This window comes from Aricia agestis, chromosome Z (genome assembly GCF_905147365.1).
Source record: "Aricia agestis chromosome Z, ilAriAges1.1, whole genome shotgun sequence".
NCBI lineage: Eukaryota > Metazoa > Arthropoda > Insecta > Lepidoptera > Lycaenidae > Aricia > Aricia agestis.
In genome coordinates, this window is record NC_056428.1 from 24,910,073 (window position 1) to 24,927,677 (window position 17,605).

At 34.3% G+C, this 17,605-nt stretch overlaps 1 protein-coding gene across 1 annotated transcript in view; it reads right to left on the minus strand.

The window, feature by feature from the left end:
* LOC121738607 (neprilysin-2) overlaps positions 1–15,775 on the minus strand; it is a 65,674-nt gene extending 49,899 nt beyond the window's left edge. The window contains exon 1 of the mRNA XM_042130778.1: positions 15,709–15,775. Within this exon, the coding sequence (XP_041986712.1) occupies positions 15,709–15,713 (5 nt within the window). The 5' untranslated portion in view covers positions 15,714–15,775. The remainder of the gene's footprint in view (positions 1–15,708) is intronic.
* Between the last annotated feature and the right edge of the window lie 1,830 nt (positions 15,776–17,605).

Genomic DNA, 17,605 nt, shown 5'->3' on the forward strand with positions numbered 1-17,605 from the left:
TGGGTACCACCACAATACGATGTTTTTTAGTTATTGCATAGGCACAACGCTCAAAAGTGTGTCTATCTATAGTGTAGCCTGTAGGTCTACCTTTTTATTTAATTATTACTTAAATTATGAAATAAGGATGGAAAGCAACTTCCGTCGCTCATGGACACTCGCAGCATCAGAAGAGCTGCAGGTTCGTTGCCGGCCTTTTAAGAGGGAATAGGGTAATAGGGGAAGGTAGGGATGGGATGGAAGGGAATAGTAGGGGACTGGGCCTCCGGTAAACTCACTCACTCGGCGAAACACAGCGCAAGCGCTGTTTCACGCCTGTTTTCTGTGAGAGTGGTATTTCTCCGGTCGAGCCGGCCCATTCGTGCCGAAGCATGGCTCTCCCACGTCACGTCTCCCACCTCTTAAGATTATATTTGAAAACCACTATTATTCATATTTCCTGCCCTCTATCCTATTAAGAATAATAGGATAGAAATCTAAGCACTAAAATACAATCTAAAAAAGTCTGTCGTCTGCGATCTCCCATATTATACGAATTTTTAATATTGAAAATCCTCCAAGTAGTATTCGACTCTAACATAATAAAAGATAGGATCAAATTGGTAGCTGAAAGACATTTTCTATCTTTAACGAATATAAGTAGAACTCTAGAGATGGAAAGAAAATAAAAATGTTTGTTTTAGAGAGAAAGTAAGGTAGGGTAATATATTACCAATTTCATTAGATGCCAATACGAGCGAGGCATACGAAATGCGATGTAACTGAAGGTAACTGTATAGTCGAGAACACCATTGCTTACGCGGTACGCCTTACGCGGTTGTATTATTTAAATAATACAAATATTTTAAAATATTATGATACTATAATTAAAGGCTCTGTCGTAATGTCGAAAGAAAAACTAATATTGCAGATACCTCCTGAATATCCAATTACGTTCGTATTTAAAGCTCTTAAAATAGTCTACATAAATTATATTTGTTGTAAAATAATGAAAACTTTAAAAAGCCATAACGCTACGCTATAAAGTATCTCATATTAAAACACCTTTGTTTAAAAAATAAATTAAAAGAACAACAATGAACTTGGGCATAACTCGATGTTAAGAGGATGCACCAGGGGCTAGAGAAATTAAAAAAAGTACGTGTAATACCTATAGCTGTCTCCCTTACCTCAAGCCTATACCGCAGAACGCGATAGAGACAACTGCAGAAAATCCAGAAAATCAACGATTCGTTGTCCCCTGATTCCTTCTCCAAAACTTAGACGATTTAAGTACTTTTTTTATTAAAGATTAAAAAAAGGCTTGAGCTGTGTTCCTATGTTTTGCTTTTTTGTATAATCTAGCCAAATCTGTTTTCTGGACGTTTGAACACAGCGGAAAATCTGGCCTTTTTTTGGGTTTTTGAACGTTCATAATATCTTATTTAATAATTAAAATATAAAAAAAACATAGAGACATTGTATTAGTGGCCGTAGATATTCAGGAAAAAAATTATAACTCTACTAGCATTATCGAGGGAGGAAACAGGGGACAACGTTTGTATGGAAAAAAGGTGTGGACTCCTCTCTAACTTATGAAACTTTTATAAAGTTGGAAATAATTCTTCATCTTTGTGGTCTTAAATCAGATTCAAACAAATCCAAAGATTTGTTTTTCTTTTCACGTTTCCCTGCTTTTATCGAGTTGTGTATTTACATATTACTAGCTGTACGTTTGCCGGTTCAAACGTTGCTTTGCCATACCTAATAATATATTAATAATGTATTTCGACAATATTATTTTATTGAAGTGACTAAATAAGTATGTCGCCATGGCAACGTCCATCGCTATCCCGTCGCGCAAACAGTGGTCGCCGTTAGTCTGGAGTTGTAATAATTTACTATTATTTATTCAACAAATGCATAGTTTATCAATATATAAAGTACCCAGTAGCCGATTCTCAGACCCACTGAATATTATGCATATAAAATTTTGTTAAAATCCGTAAAGCCGTTTCGGAGGAGTAAAGCCTAAAATTGTGACACGAGAATTTTATATATAAGATTTAAATGTGATTTTTTAATTTGCTTTAAAAAAGGAAAGCAGTATACTTTGTCCGGCGATGTTTTACTCGATTAAATGAGAAAAAAGTTTGGGGAGTTAATAGTAATTATATATTCGACTGTACTAAATCGAAGCCTATAGGTATGTATTATATTGAAGTTTTCCGACAATGATATATTATAACGAAGATAATATAAAGATAATCGTTTATAACCTACACGCATGGAATAATGCTATATCTAGAATATTAATTAGTATTAGGAACTGCTAATAGGTAAATGTTAATCGATTATAATTAATTATTCTTATAAAAAAATGTATTCAAGATTTATAATGTATCTTTATGGATATTACTTATTATTTACTTATTCATTTTTCGGGATGCCTAGTCGAAATTCTCTATTTCAATTAAAATTTTCTTTAGTTCAAATTATAATTTTCATTAAAATTATGTTGCCTAAAGAACAGTGAGTTTCGATAGCACCAGAGGGGTCCAGTCAACAACATCACTTTTTGTGATTGTTTTTAAAATGATTTAAGTATAATTAAAAACTAAAAAACACGCTTTAGCCAATCCACCTATGGACAACCTATCTTGGATGTCCATCATGTTGCATTTAAGTCGTGTGACTATTTGTTTCGTCTATTTTTTCTTTCATTTGATAATTGATACCAATATAATGGGGGTGCATTTCAAATAGCCTGTACGCGTTCTTGGGAAGCTGCCATATTTACGTTTCTTCATCATGTTTTGTCATCAGAATTTAGAGCGTGTGCAAAATTTCATCCTAATCGAAGACCTAGTACGGGAGCCCTAGAACAATGTTTGTTTTTATGATTATCAAGCAAATTTTTGTGAGTAGCTTCATTTTAATGAGACGTACAACATTTTTATTTGCGAAAAATCTTGAAAGTGGTAGCTAACAGAGATAGAAAGGATTTCATACTTTGACTTGATGGTCCTAAAATATGGACTGTTTTATTTGTAGGACAATGTTACTCTTAAATTATATGACTATTAATCTATCAATATACAAAAGTTGATGTAAAAAATGCTAGTCACAAAAAATTAGCTTGATAGTAATAAAAAAAAAATTGTTCTAGGTCTCCCGTACTAACCAGGAAGTGGGTCAAGTTAAGATTCCAAGATTTTTTACATACATAAGAGAAGCTAATAAAAGCGTGTTAAAAAAGAAATGTTTTTTTGTGCGCACGAAGCTACGAACAACATACAGGTACATTTTTTTACGTCCGTGCGAGTACCAAGACAGTGGGCGTCCCAATAACCTTTAAGAGGATACACCAGGGGCTAGAGAAAAGAAAAAAAGTACGTGTCATATCTATAGCTGTCTCCCTTACCTCAAGCCTATACCACAGAATATATATTAGTAGTACCAACCTATACAGCATAATGCAGAAAATCAACGATTCGTTGTCCCCTGATTCCTTCTCCAAAACTTAACCGATTTAAGTCCTTTTTTCACTAAAGATTAAAGAAAAGCTTGAGCTGTGTTTCTATGTTTTGCTTTTTTTGTATATTCTAGCCAAATCTGTTTTCTGGACGTTTAAACACAGCGGAAAATCTGGCCATTTTTTTGGGGTGTTTGAACGTTCATATCTTATTTAATAATTAAATTACGAAAAAAAAAGAAAACATAGGGACTCATTCATTCAGAAAAAAAATTATAACTTTACCAGCATTATCCAGGGAGGAAACAGGGGACAACGTTTGTATGGAAAAAAGGGCGGTGTGGGGAGTCCACATCGCCCTTTTAAATTATCTTAACTTAGTAACTCTGATGCCGGAACGGAAGTACGGAAATTCATATTTCAGAAAATATGTTCAGAGTTTATTATGTGATTCCATTACGATTCAATCAAATGTGGCAACGCAGATTAGCGGTGGCATCGGCGCGAGAAAAACGTAGCGATATCATTTATAATTTTCTATTCAACACGAAAACAAAATCTTTTCTTTCCCAGTTACGAGGAACCAGGGACCGAATTCTTATACCTCGAATGTCGATTCACACGCGCAGTGGTTTAAGCATTACACTGCTCTAGGCGAGACTTTGCAGCGGATTAGTGTTATTTAGTGGGTAGGAATTATTTTAAAGTACCAAAGTCCCAAGTATTTATGCAATACACGTGAGCAATTAACTGGTGCAAAGCTTGCTTAGGTACACGTGCATCCAAAACATTGATCCTTCCTAAATCCTATCACACACTTTACTATGAAGTAAAACACTCATAATTATCTAGGAATTTAATAGTGGTGGTCGAATATAACACATCGTCATATTATATTATGTTTTATAACATAAAACAAGGTGGTTTGTGGGATTGTAATTCGTGACCTGTCAGTTAGAACTATACGTAGGGCTGCCTCCTGCGTATTTGGTATTTCCAACTGTATGTATAATAATATTATTTTTATTCCCGCAACATAATTGCCTAGAAATTAGAAACGCACGGTAAAGTATTTTTCCGGGATAAAAATGATCCTATGTCCTTTTCCGGAAATCAAAGTACCTATCTCCATACTTTATCCATATCGATTCAGTATTTCAAGTTTAAAGAGGTGGCTGATGCCTGATAGACTATGCTTTTTATATTTACGCTAGCTGTCCCGGAAAACGTTGCTTTGCCATAATATAAATCGAGTATTTCGCCCATATTATTTTATTGAAGTGACTAAATAGGTATGTTATCATGACAACGTCCATCGCTATCCCGTCACACAAACAATGGTCGCCGTCAGACTCGTGTTGTAATAATTTACTACTTATTATTTATTCAACAAATACACTTATCAATATACAAATTACCCCCAAGCCGATTCTCAGACCCACTGAATATGCATATAAAATTTGGTTAAAATCACGTTTCGGAGCAGTAACGGCCTAACATTGTGACACGAGAATTTTATATATAAGATCTATAATACTAGGTGTTGCCCGCGACTCCGTTACACAATAATTCAATTAAAGGGAATCGTACACGTTGCCTCTGTAAAAACTATCCCATGTCCTTTTTCCAGGCCTGAAAGTATCTCCATGCCAAATTTTATTTAAATCTGTTAAGAAGTGTGAAGAGGCCATAGACAGATAGACAAATACAACTTCATAATATCAATAAGGGAGTATGGATGGATTTACACGAATAATAAAAACTTTGTAAGGGGCAACCCTAGTCACAGGAACGTGTTTAACCACCAAAGATGTGATTGACCAAAAGCATACATAAACATACTTCCATAGATACAATAATATTATTATTAATGATGACTATAGCTTCACCTACCATATTACTGACTGGATTTCCCAAACCGCTTTTTTGCACGGCAAGGCTGAAAACTATCTTATTTTTTCAAGATATCGTTTTAATTTTTGATTTTCAAAGTAAAACATAATGCTTATAATTTGGGCCTATCCTTATTTTTTTTAAATAATTATTATTTTCCAAGAAAACAAACATAAATAGGCGATTTCCAATTTTGGTGGCTTGTCGCCGACCTATTTTACTCAATATCTAGACCGATTAACAGAAAACTTGATACTGGATTAGATTTTTATTTTTATGTAATCGTTTTATATAGTTGACTCTTCAAAATATATGAATTTTATTGTACTAACTTCTGTAGTTCAGTTTTTATGACACAGTTTAGGTCTGTCGCGGAGAATTTTTAAATTTTGGTGGGATTTACGAAACGTTGTTTCTACAAAATACCATTGATCCCTTAAGCATAAAAAATACGCCATTTACTTCGTTCAGCCACACGCTAACCAGTTTAGGAGGTGGCTGTGGGCTAGGTCGTACCAGTTTCCAGCCAGAAATGAAAGAAAACCGTTTTAACATAAAACCCCCGATTTTATGCAATTTTGGTGTACTTAAATTATCATACTTGTGGCAATAATATCATGTTGTTATTTTGAATATCGGTAGAGTTTTGGTTTGTTTATAGTTAAGTTAATGTGCTATAACTTTAGTGCACGTAGTTTTTTTTTAAATATAAGTTTTCTCGCAAATTCCAATTTTGGTGGGTGGGTATGTGTAAAACGCTATTTTTACAAAATACCATTGATTCTTGAAGCATAAAAAATACGCCATTCACTTCATTCTGTCACAAGCTAACTCGTCTAGGTGGTGGTTGTCGTACCAGTTTCCCGTAAACACCTAATCCCCAATTTTGGTGGAAACAAAAATTTCCACCAAAATTATATAAAAAATGCAAGTTGTTGAAATCCACTCTACTACAAATTGCGTTTCAAATCATTTCGATTATATGTGACGTATAAACTGAGCAAGCCAGAAAATAAAGAGTTTAATTTTTTTGGGTAGAATGTCTTTATGGATGATTAAACGTGTCGGCTTCCTTCCGTTTGCTGAGCGTTCAACTTGCGTTTGTATCGATACAAACGAGCGCAAAAAAACGTCGTGTGGAAGGGCCCTTAGATTTCTGTATGTGATCCTTCACCCGTGCACTTATTTTTAGGGTTCCGTACCCAAAGGATAAAAACGGGACCCCGGGATATTACTAACACTTCGTTGTCCGTCCGTCTGTCCGTCTGTCTGTCTGTCTGTCTGTCTGTCTGTCTGCCTGTCTGACTGTCTGACTGTCTGTCTGACTGTCTGTCTGTCTGTCTGTCTGTCTGTCTGTCTGTCTGTCTGTCTGTCTGTCTGTCTGTCTGTCTGTCTATCTGTCTGTCGGTCTCCAAGCTGTAACTCAAGAACGGTAATAGCTAGAGAGTTAACATTTTCACAGATTATGTATATCTGTTGCCACTATAACAAAAAATACTAAAATCAAAATGAAATTAATATTTAAGGGGGGGTCCCATACAACAAACGTGATTTTTTTGGCCTTTTTTGCTCTAAGTATAATATCAATAATGACAACAGGTAGGTACTTAAATTTGGTTCAAAGTCCTTAATTATATGTGTACTTTAATATTTAATAATAATTTTAAAATAAAATAATAATTTAGGGGGGCTCCCATACAAAATATAAATTTTGGGCTAATTTTGCTTTATAATGGTAGGGAACCCTTCGTTCGCGAGTCCGACTCGCACTTGGCCGATTTTTCATATATTTATGTCAAAAGTGCATTAAAATAAATTTAATTTAATTAATGTGCATTGTGCGTAAACCAGTAATTATTGCTGTTAATGTGCGTATACCAGTTAGACTGCAGATTAACGTGGTATTCTGCAGATTATCTGGCTGAGTCAGTTAAAGTGCAAAAAGTTTATTCTATTCTTACATTAACGTGATTATCTGCAGAATACCTAGGTAGTCTGCGGACTAACGATAAATTGCATAAAACTGGTTCTTGTTTGAATAAAAAGATTCAATTTAGTTGTAGGCAATCATTTTATATATCTATTTTTTGCATAATATAAACAAAGGAATAAATTGTTAAATTTTATGTAAAATATTACTCCACTGATAAAATAAAACAGATCATAGCAACTAGAAAAAAATAAATAAAAACAACAGCAGTCTTAGGTTCACAAGCTTAAGTCAAAGTTTTTGGCCTTTATACGAAGGAAGAGGTTTCCGGGAATATAAAAAAGTGACGTGTTTTTTGTATTAGTTTCCTAAAAATGTGTTATCTGGGTTTTAATGTGCAATGTAATTTATAATTGCATAAGTATAGGCGGAAACGTGCATTTTGTGTTCCCTCCTAAACTCCATTAGACTAGGTTTCAGAAAAGCGTTTACCACTTCACAGAATCCACAGACTTGACTCCTTGACTGCACTGACTTCTACTTAGAATTTGACGCTTAAATTTTTAGTTTTTTAGATGAGATTCAATCTTACTTGTGTGTAGAGCTTATCAGGGGGAATAAAATTAGGATTGGACGAGTTTTCGGGTGCAAAAATATTAAAATTTTGCGTCTGGAGATTCATCCTCCTTGGAAGAGATTTAGACGAATAACTTAGTTAAGTAGTTACTCTGATTTTAACCAACTTCCAAAAAAGAGGATGCTATACGTTCGGCTGTGGATATTTTTTTTTGTATGTTTAACGATCACTCCGCCGTTTGTGAACCGATTTTCAATATTTTTGTTTTATTGTATAGGGTATTTATTATTCCAATTTGGTACCATGTTCGCAAAAGTGGTGACCTCCTCAAAATTTAAATGAAAACATAATAATATGGTGATTTTACAACGCCGGTTACACCCTTTTTAATGTTTTCCTTTCCGCACGATAATAGAATTTTGGAGCAACCGAGGTGAGGTGACTTGATGACGCACGCAACTAGTATATTATTGAGTACTAACTCAATGCTTTAGCACATAACTAGAGTCAGTAGGATATGTGGTGTACCACTTACAATTATTGAACCTACCGACCGTATCGCCTGTATTAGCTCTTTCGTAACATTACAAATCAAACATCTCTTACAACAAATTTGTGTTTTATTGCACATGGACAAAAGGACATTTTTTCGCTTGAAAGGATTAAAATTATAGTCCTAGATAAAAAAAAATGCGAATTGCGATCCGTATACTTTTTCATCCTAAAAACTATCCCCTCGGGCAAACAAAATATCTCCATGCCAAAACTCGAAATAGCTATACCGAGTTAATGGAGAAGAGGGATAGACAGACCCTCGTGTTTATATTACTAGCTGTCCCAGCAAATGTTGTTTTGCCATATAAAGTATTTAGCTGATATTATTTTATTGAAGTTTAATAAATAAGTATGGCACCATGGCATCGTCCATCGCTATCCCGTAGCACAAACAATGGTCACCGTTAGTCTCGAGTTGTAATAATTTACTATTATTTATTCAACAAATGCACTTGTCAATATAAATAGTACCAAGTAGCCGATTCTCAGACCTACTGAATATGCATATATAAAATTTGGTAAAAAATAAAAATCAGTAAAGCCGTTTCAGAGGAGTACGGTAACTAACATTGTGACACAAGAATTTTATATATAAGTAAGAAGTAAGTAGACACTGCGTTTACTATACTTGTTAAAGTTTTATCAAAATCAATCAATCAATCAATCAGATCAATGCGCAATAAATGAACTTCTGACTTCATCCCTTTAAAACTATACATTACTAAATGATACCCGCAACTCCGTTGGGCCAAAATTCGTCGATAACACCTAAACCGCACGAAAATCCTATGTCCTTTCCTGACCAGCCGGGCTAGCACGGCCACCAGTAGAAATGCGAAAGTATAGACAAACTGTGGAGATAAACTTAAGGTGAAGTTCCGATCCTTTTTCGTTCCGAAAAATTCAATTAAAATGCCACTTTATGACAGACAGAGTCCTAAAAATTCAAATAATATCCTCCTTCATGACATATAATAATATTATAGTCTGTCATAAAGTGGCATTTTATTTGAATTTTTATCGGTCGCGATTAGCCGCGGTAAAGATCGGAACGAACCTTAAGTTTATGTCCACCGTTTGTCCATACTTTCGCATTTCTACCGGTGGCCGTGCTAGCCCGGCAGGCAGAGAGATAGATAGACAGATGAACACATTTTTGCATTTATAATATTAATATGGATTTCAGTATACGTGCGAGCTACCCCGTACCCGTCACCTTTAACATTTTACATTGTAATTCCAGCGAGTTTATTATCAATCGCATTTCGTTTATTTGTGATAGTGAATCATACTTTCAGTTAAATGGTTCCGCTATAAATAGATACAAAAAGATGGAATTGATTTTTTCCGATAAATTGTAGAGAATTCTACAAAAAGCTTGATTTTTTCCGTGCGGCTTTGCCCACGCAAATAGATACTTTTGGGGGAACAGTACCTTTTCCTACAAAAATACCTATGTCCGGTGGACTATAACAGCTCTACCTCTATATCTGTGTCAAATTTCATAAAAATCGGTTCAGTAGTTCCTGAGATTAGAGAGATTTGAAATAAACAAGAAACAAACTCTTTAGCTTGAAATATTAAGACTATAAAATGACGCCTGCAACTCCGTTGTGTCAAAAGGTCTGTATTCACTTTGATTAGTAATAAGTGCAGGTGTTTAGTAATCAGGGGAAAGCAAGTGTAGACAGAGACTGATTAGTGCAAGTCCTTTAATTTCTTCTTATCACTAATCACTTGCACTTATCACCTGCACTCGCAGTAATCAAAGTGAATACAGGCCATGACATCGTTTAATTCGTTTATCGCGCGGGAACCGCAAAATTTTTATAAAAAGTATCCTATGTCCATAGCTTTTATCGGTTCAGCGGCTTGGGCGTAAAGAGTTAACAGACACCCAGACAGACACACGTTCGCATTTATAATATTAGTATAGAAGTATAGATTAGAGTAGTCTATCAACATTCTTTGTTTACACTCAGATCATTATCAAATTAAGTGAAACGGAATGATTTAAAAAGTAAGTTGATCACTATACATAACACCATCGAAGAAATTGATATTATATAAAATGACAGATAGTAATTTGGTCACGTTATGTCAAACCGTCTTAACCGACCCAATATTAGATACAACCCGACCAAATAACGTAGATGTGCGCTATCCGCCTGATGAATCTACTTGTCTGATAGTAGATGGGAAATAGTTTACATTGTATGGTAATATCTGTCGATGGCTGAAGATTGAGCACACAATCTCCTGTTAAAAGCGGATAAGAGAAATACTTTCAACAGAATTGAAGACATTAGTAGATGAAGGGGATAACTAAAATTTATAACAAAAGGACAATTACTCATTTTTCCCTCATAGTTTAGACAAACCTTGTAACTTACCTACCTCATCATTATAAAATCCTCCTTTTTAGGGTTCCGTACCCAAAGGGTAAAAACGGGACCCTATTACTAAGTCTTCGATGTCTGTCTGTCCGTCTGTCTGTCTCCAGGCTGTAACTCAACGGTAATAGCTGCTAGAGAGATGAAATTTTCGCAGATTATGTTTTGTTGCCGTTGTAACTACTGAGAACAAAATAAATTAAATATTTAAGGGGTAAAAAAAATATCCCATACAACAAACGTGATTTTTTTGCCATTTTTTGTTCGATATAAATGATGACAATAGATAGGCCCTTGAAATTTTCACAAAATACTCAATTGTATTTATTTTTTAATAATAATAAAATTTATATCAAATAAATATTTAAGGTTCATACAAAAAACAATTTTTTGTAGGAACAAAAACTTGTTTTATGGTACGGAATCCTTCGTGCGCGAGTCCAACTCGCACTTGGCCGATTATTTTTAATTCAAATCATTTTCCCGGCATTTTAAAGCCTTGACTTATGCAAAAAAAAAAACGAAAATTTTGAAATTGTTAGTTAGCTACTTCATCCACTTAAAAAAAAAGTATAGAAATATAGTACTTATTTTCAAAATCGTTTTTTTTAATTCTCAGCATTCTTTTTTCCATAGCAATTTATTTTACGAAGAAAGTATAATATGTGAAAACCGAAAAGTTTCCCGTGTCTGTGTATGACAGGTCTCAAAGTAGGTCTTAAGAGGATACACCAGGGGCTAGAGAAATGAAAAAAAGTACGTGTAATATCTATAGCTGTCTCCCTTACCTCAAGCCTATACCGCAGAACGCGATAGAGACAACTGCAGAAAATCCAGAAAATCAACGATTCGTTGTTCCCTGATTCCTTCTCCAAAACTTAACCGATTTAAGTACTTTTTTCATTAAAGATTAAAAAAAGGCTTGAGCTGTGTTCCTATGTTTTGCTTTTTTTGTATAATCTAGCCAAATCTGTTTTCTGGACGTTTGAACACAGCGGAAAATCTGGCCATTTTTTTTAGGTTTTTGAACGTTCATATCTTATTTAATAATTAAATTATGAAAAAAAAGAAAACATAGGGACATTGTATTAGTGGCCGTAGATATTCAGGAAAAAAATTATAACTCTACTAGCATTATCCAGGGAGGAAACAGGGGACAACGTTTGTATGGAAAAAATGGCGGTGTGGAATCCTCTTAATCATTTCAACTGTTTTAACTAAGGGTGAGTTGCACCAACTGACTTTAACTATAACAATCCAAAATGTAAAATCTTTGGTTAAAGTCTATAACGGACGCCATATTTAACGATAACCTTGAGCTCGACAAGGCTTTAAATGAACGTGGCGAAAAAAGGAACTAACGCTGTCATCATACAAAAAGTCATTTGTGACAGTTCTCCTTTACCAGCTACGCCCCTGCCCACCTTCATTTAAAGCCTTGTCGGACCAGCTGTCATCTGTCAAATTCTGTGGTTAAAGTTAGCTTTAACTATAACCATAACTTTGACCATAACTGTAACTATAACCACGCCTCTGGTGTTTTGTTGGCCCATTTCTTGCAATATTAGTTATAGGAATATTAAAATCCTTTACATTACGATATAGTTTTTAATGTAAAGCAGCCTTTCCGAAAGAGGCCGATAACGCCCCTTTGTGGGCGCTGAAGGTCTAAAGGGTGTGGGACCCAGAAAAAAATGGGGACGATGTGTAAAGGCTTGGGGGTGATTTGGAATTTTCATCTGGATGCATTTAAAATTGAAACCATGTGGGCGCAAATATTTTTTTCTCAAAGTGGGCAGTAGACAAAATAAGTTTGAGAACCCCTGATGTAGAGCACAAAATTCAAAAAAGGTGGTGCACGTGTCCACTGGAAAATTATTTGCAATAACCTTTAAAAAGGACTTATTAAAAGGCGCAATCCTTTCAGTTTCCTTTATTCCTTCATTAGTTTCTACATAAAGAGTTTATCGTTGCTCACTCAATAAACAATTTAATGTAGCTTTCGTTTTACTTTTCTTTTTATGTATTTGTAAGTCGATTTTCTGACTTTTTAATTCGATTATTATGGTTAACAAACAAGAAATATGACAAAATTAATAAAAATGAATTACTTAACGATAGTAAAATATTTACAAATTACATACTCGAATTGTATATAGTATATTAGGTCGAAATGATAACTTACTTATTTTGAAGTCGGTTAAAAAGCTTTAGTTATTATTCTATCCATACTAATATAATAAATACGAAAGTGATGGTCTGTCTGTTACTTCACGCCCAAACCGCTTAACCAATTTTGCTGAAATTTGGTATGGAAATACTTTCAGCTCCGGAAAAGGACATAGGATAAATGTACGGTTCCCGCGCAACAAACAAATTTTGGCGCAACGGAGTTGCGGGCGTCATCTAATATTATTAAAATTCTAATTTCTAATTACACACACACACTCACTTTTGGCCGATTATTTTAATAATTGCATTATTTGCAATTATTAAAATAATCGGCCAAGTGCGAGTCAGACTCGCGCACGAAAGGTTCCGTACCGTTAAAGTGCGAAAAAGTAATGTTTTTTGTATGGGCTTAATAATTTATTTTATTTGAATTTTATTATTAATAAACATAATTAAGGATTTTGTGAATAAGTATTTCAAGTGCTGTTGAAATACTGTTGCCATTATGGAATACGAGCAAAAAAAAAAAAAAACACGTTTGTTGTATGGGACAGCTCTCAAATATTTATTTTATTTTGTTTTTAGTATTTGTTGTTATAGCGGCAACAGATTTAGAAGTCCAGCTATAGCGGTTCTTGAGATACAGCCTGGAGACAGACAGACAGACAGACATCGAAGTCTCAGTAATAGGGTCCCGTTTTTACCCTTTGGGTATGGAACCTCATAAAAGGATTAAGAATATAAGATAAAGCCGAAGTTTATCGGGTCGATAATTTTTAATCTGGGACTTTCAGGCTTTCCGAGTGTGCATTTTCTGTTCATTAAATATTATAGCGGTAAAAAAAAGGTTTTCCCTAAGCCTTAAATGTTATAGCGCGCCTCGTGTAAAATTAAAAAGTTAAAATAAATCAAAATATTTTTGTAGAATACTCGCACCGTATACCGTAAACACCACCGCGAAAGTCACAAGGCCAGGATATTTTCTGTGTAGTTTAGGCGTTACCGTGGAACGTTACAACATTTACAGCATCTAAGATAGACTGAATACAGTGTAACGATGATTAATTTAATGTGTAATGATTAATTATCTTTAACGTTGTCGGATAAAAACGTTCTCACGGTGAAAGCTGGATGATGATGAATGAGTTCAAAAGTTTTATATGCTTTCAGTTCCTAGAAAATAAATTCAATGTCAGGGTTAAAATATATCCGGAATTCAAATTTACGTTTCCCCGAAATTTAACAACGGCCAGGTACGCATTTTAACTGATACTTGTTTTCATATTATTAAATACTTTTTTTTGAGAAAATTTTAATTTATATCCATACTAATAATATTATTATTAATACAAAGGGTGTATGGCTGTCTGTCCGTTACCTCTTCACGCTGAGACCGCTTAACCGTTTTTTTTTAAAGGTATGGAGATACTTTTCATCCCGGAAAAATGTACGGTTCCTTAGCGATAAACTAATTTTGGTGCAACGGAGTGGCGAGCGTCATCTAGTTTAACCGATTTTGCTGAAATTTGGTATGGTGATACTTTGAGTCCCGAGAAAGGACATATGATACTTTTTATCCCGGAAAAATGTACGGTTCCTTCGTGATAAACGAATTTTGGTGCAACGGAGTGGCAAGTGTCATCTAGTTTTATCTATTGCTGTCTATTTATTTTTGCGAAATCCCGCCTTCCTGATACTTTCATTCAAAAGTCTCCTATAGATAACTAAATAGTTGCTGATTAAATATATACATTTACAGATTTAAATATAAGATTAAAATATGTTACTTTACACATTGTTCGACTTAATCTCAGATCAAATAAAAAACCAAGATTGCGCATGGTCTTTGTTCTAACTGAATCCACTTATTTACGCGCGTACACATGCATTAAACTCGCTACTTTGCTTTATATTTAATTACGTGATGGATGCAGCAGCGTCGTTATATTATATCTCCTACTTCTCCTAAATTTCTTCTGATTAATTTCGTTGCGGGTCCCGAGACAGATTTAGGTTCTCCCTCGGGCATCCCTGAGATCATATCAAAGGGTTTTCGTGGTTGGTTACCACTGTTGATCCTGGCGACACAGGAGTTGCAGTGGGGGAATGTGCGGTGGGCCTTTTGCCCGTTTAAAAAAAAAAGTAGCGTAGTTTGACGCACACATGAATGATAAAACAGCCTCACTTTGTTATTCATAGAGCTCTAACAACTTTTTATTCGATCTGCGGTAACATGAAAACTTTTATTTAAAATTAAATAAAAAAGTTCGATTTAAATACAGCCAGCAGTTATCTAGACGCACAGCTTTTATCAAACTTTAAAATCATATCTCTATCAAATCATATCTCTATTAAATATTACTTAGACTCGAGAGAGTTTGAATATTTTTGTTACGTATTTCTAAACAAAAACTATCTTCACACAATCTGAGTTTTTTCTTATACATTCGCAATAAAAAAAATACAATTGGACATCGTGACAGCAATTTTTCAGCAATATTTCGACCTCGAAGTCTAATTATTATAATTATTTGGACAAACAGACGACGATGCATCATGTATATTGTTTTATCAAATTCATAACACTCTACTAAACGCTAGTTTTATCAATCTATCTTGTATAAACAAAAACACTTATTACAAAAAAAAATTAAAGTATAAAAGTTACGATAATTCTTAATTTGAACACCACGAATAATATCGTAACTTTCACTGTCACTTCGCAAGCGCTTACCTCATGGAGACAGGGTAAGGAGTGTAGAGAGAGATGTCGCGCGGCCTTTGCGGCCTGTGCTGTGGAGGTTGGCGGACTGAATCGCGCGCCCGACCGACACTCACTTATATACCCCGCCTGGTTTCTCGCCGGCGACAACCCTAGCATGCTGCCCTACATCATAGAATATTGGTGTTTGTTTTGATTGATATCTATTTTATTAACTGACTTCAGAAAAGGATGAGGTGTCTCAATTTGATCGTATATTATAATATTTTTTTAAATGTTTGTTTGCGGATAACTTCGCAGTTTGTGAACCGATTTTGATGATTATTTTTTTGTTGGAAAGAGGATACTTCACAGGTACCTGTGAAGAAAAAAACCTACTTCAGAGAGTTTTTCCTCTGAAAACCTCTCTGAAGTAGGTTTTTTTCTTAAAATTTTTAGGTTTCCCTCACCTATTGCGATTTTTTTGGTTTGATATATAATAATATTATATTTTAGCTAATTTTCTTGACGGTCGTAACATAAGCATTGGATTTTCTTTTAAAAATACTTGGCCAGTAATGTTTTTCTGTAGTATGGTTTCATAAGGTGGGTGTTTTACTATAACTCTTTTTAGTAAGTTTCTTTTTTTAGTCAGTTCCATATTTATATCGGTGTGTAATTTTAATCTTACTAATGTTTCGTCTCGTAGTTAAAATTAAAAATGTATGGTGTAACAGTCTGTAAATATATCATTTTATTAGATTTCAATAAGCAGAACTTGCTATTTAAATCTAATGAAAAATATAATAGGAGATAACTTAATTTGATAAGCGGTTGCAAAACAAAGTAATCTTTATTTTAATAATAATTATCATCATAATATGCCTAGAGCTAGGCATACATACAGGGTGTAATAAAACTAAGTGATAATACTTTAGGACGTGTATCACGTTCACTGTGAAAATAGCAGGGCTGAAAGACCAAATTTTTTTTCACTTTTGTATGGGCAAGCGCCCCAGTGCAGCGTAACGAGTTTGCCGGTTCCCCAAACAAAAATGAAAAAAATTTGGTCTTTCAGCGCTGCTGCTTTCACAGTGAACTCACTAGAAGGAACACGTACCTACACATCCTAAAGTATTAACAATTAGTTTTGTAATTTGTTACATCTTGTATAAGTTGTATAACGTACAGCAGAAACGGACGATTTTCAAGATTTAAAAGTGACAGGAGGCATAAAAATATAGTAATTTAAATTCTGAAAAAAATACATATGTGTTAGTCAAGGATCTAACACTGAACACAGTGGAATTTATATTCCATTACACAATATCATAAACTTCACTCGATAGAAAAAAATCCCAAAGTTACCTCTTCTTTTGACGAAATTGCCATACTATGTCCAAATTATTGGGAACTTTCAGATAATTTTTGTCCTGAATTAACTAACACATATATTTTTTTCAGTTAAATTACTATTTATATATGTTTTATATATGTTTTTATGTCTAATGTCACTTTTAAATTTTATAAATCGTCCGTTTCTGGGAATACAGGGCCTTAAATTGAGTAATATTATCGATAATCTCCTGTAAACGTTAGAATCTGGGCAAAAGTCGGATATATTATAACTTCGCGCATATAGAGTTTGCGCTACACAGTACACAATACACATGCAGTTTATGAACGTAGCACCTCTCCACGTTGAAATATTTTAAAATGTTGGACAAATAAAGGCGACAGCAAGCTCATACAATATTCGTATTTAATTGTCCATAGACTATAATCTTTTCTAAAGTGGCAAAAAATTTTTTCATGTGCCAAAGTGGAAGTTCCTCATATTAAAATATTATGATTGATGAAGTACCAGTAGCTTCTATTCTGAACGTTTAGTTTTCAATTTTGCGTTATCCTAATTAGTGAAGATTTTCCA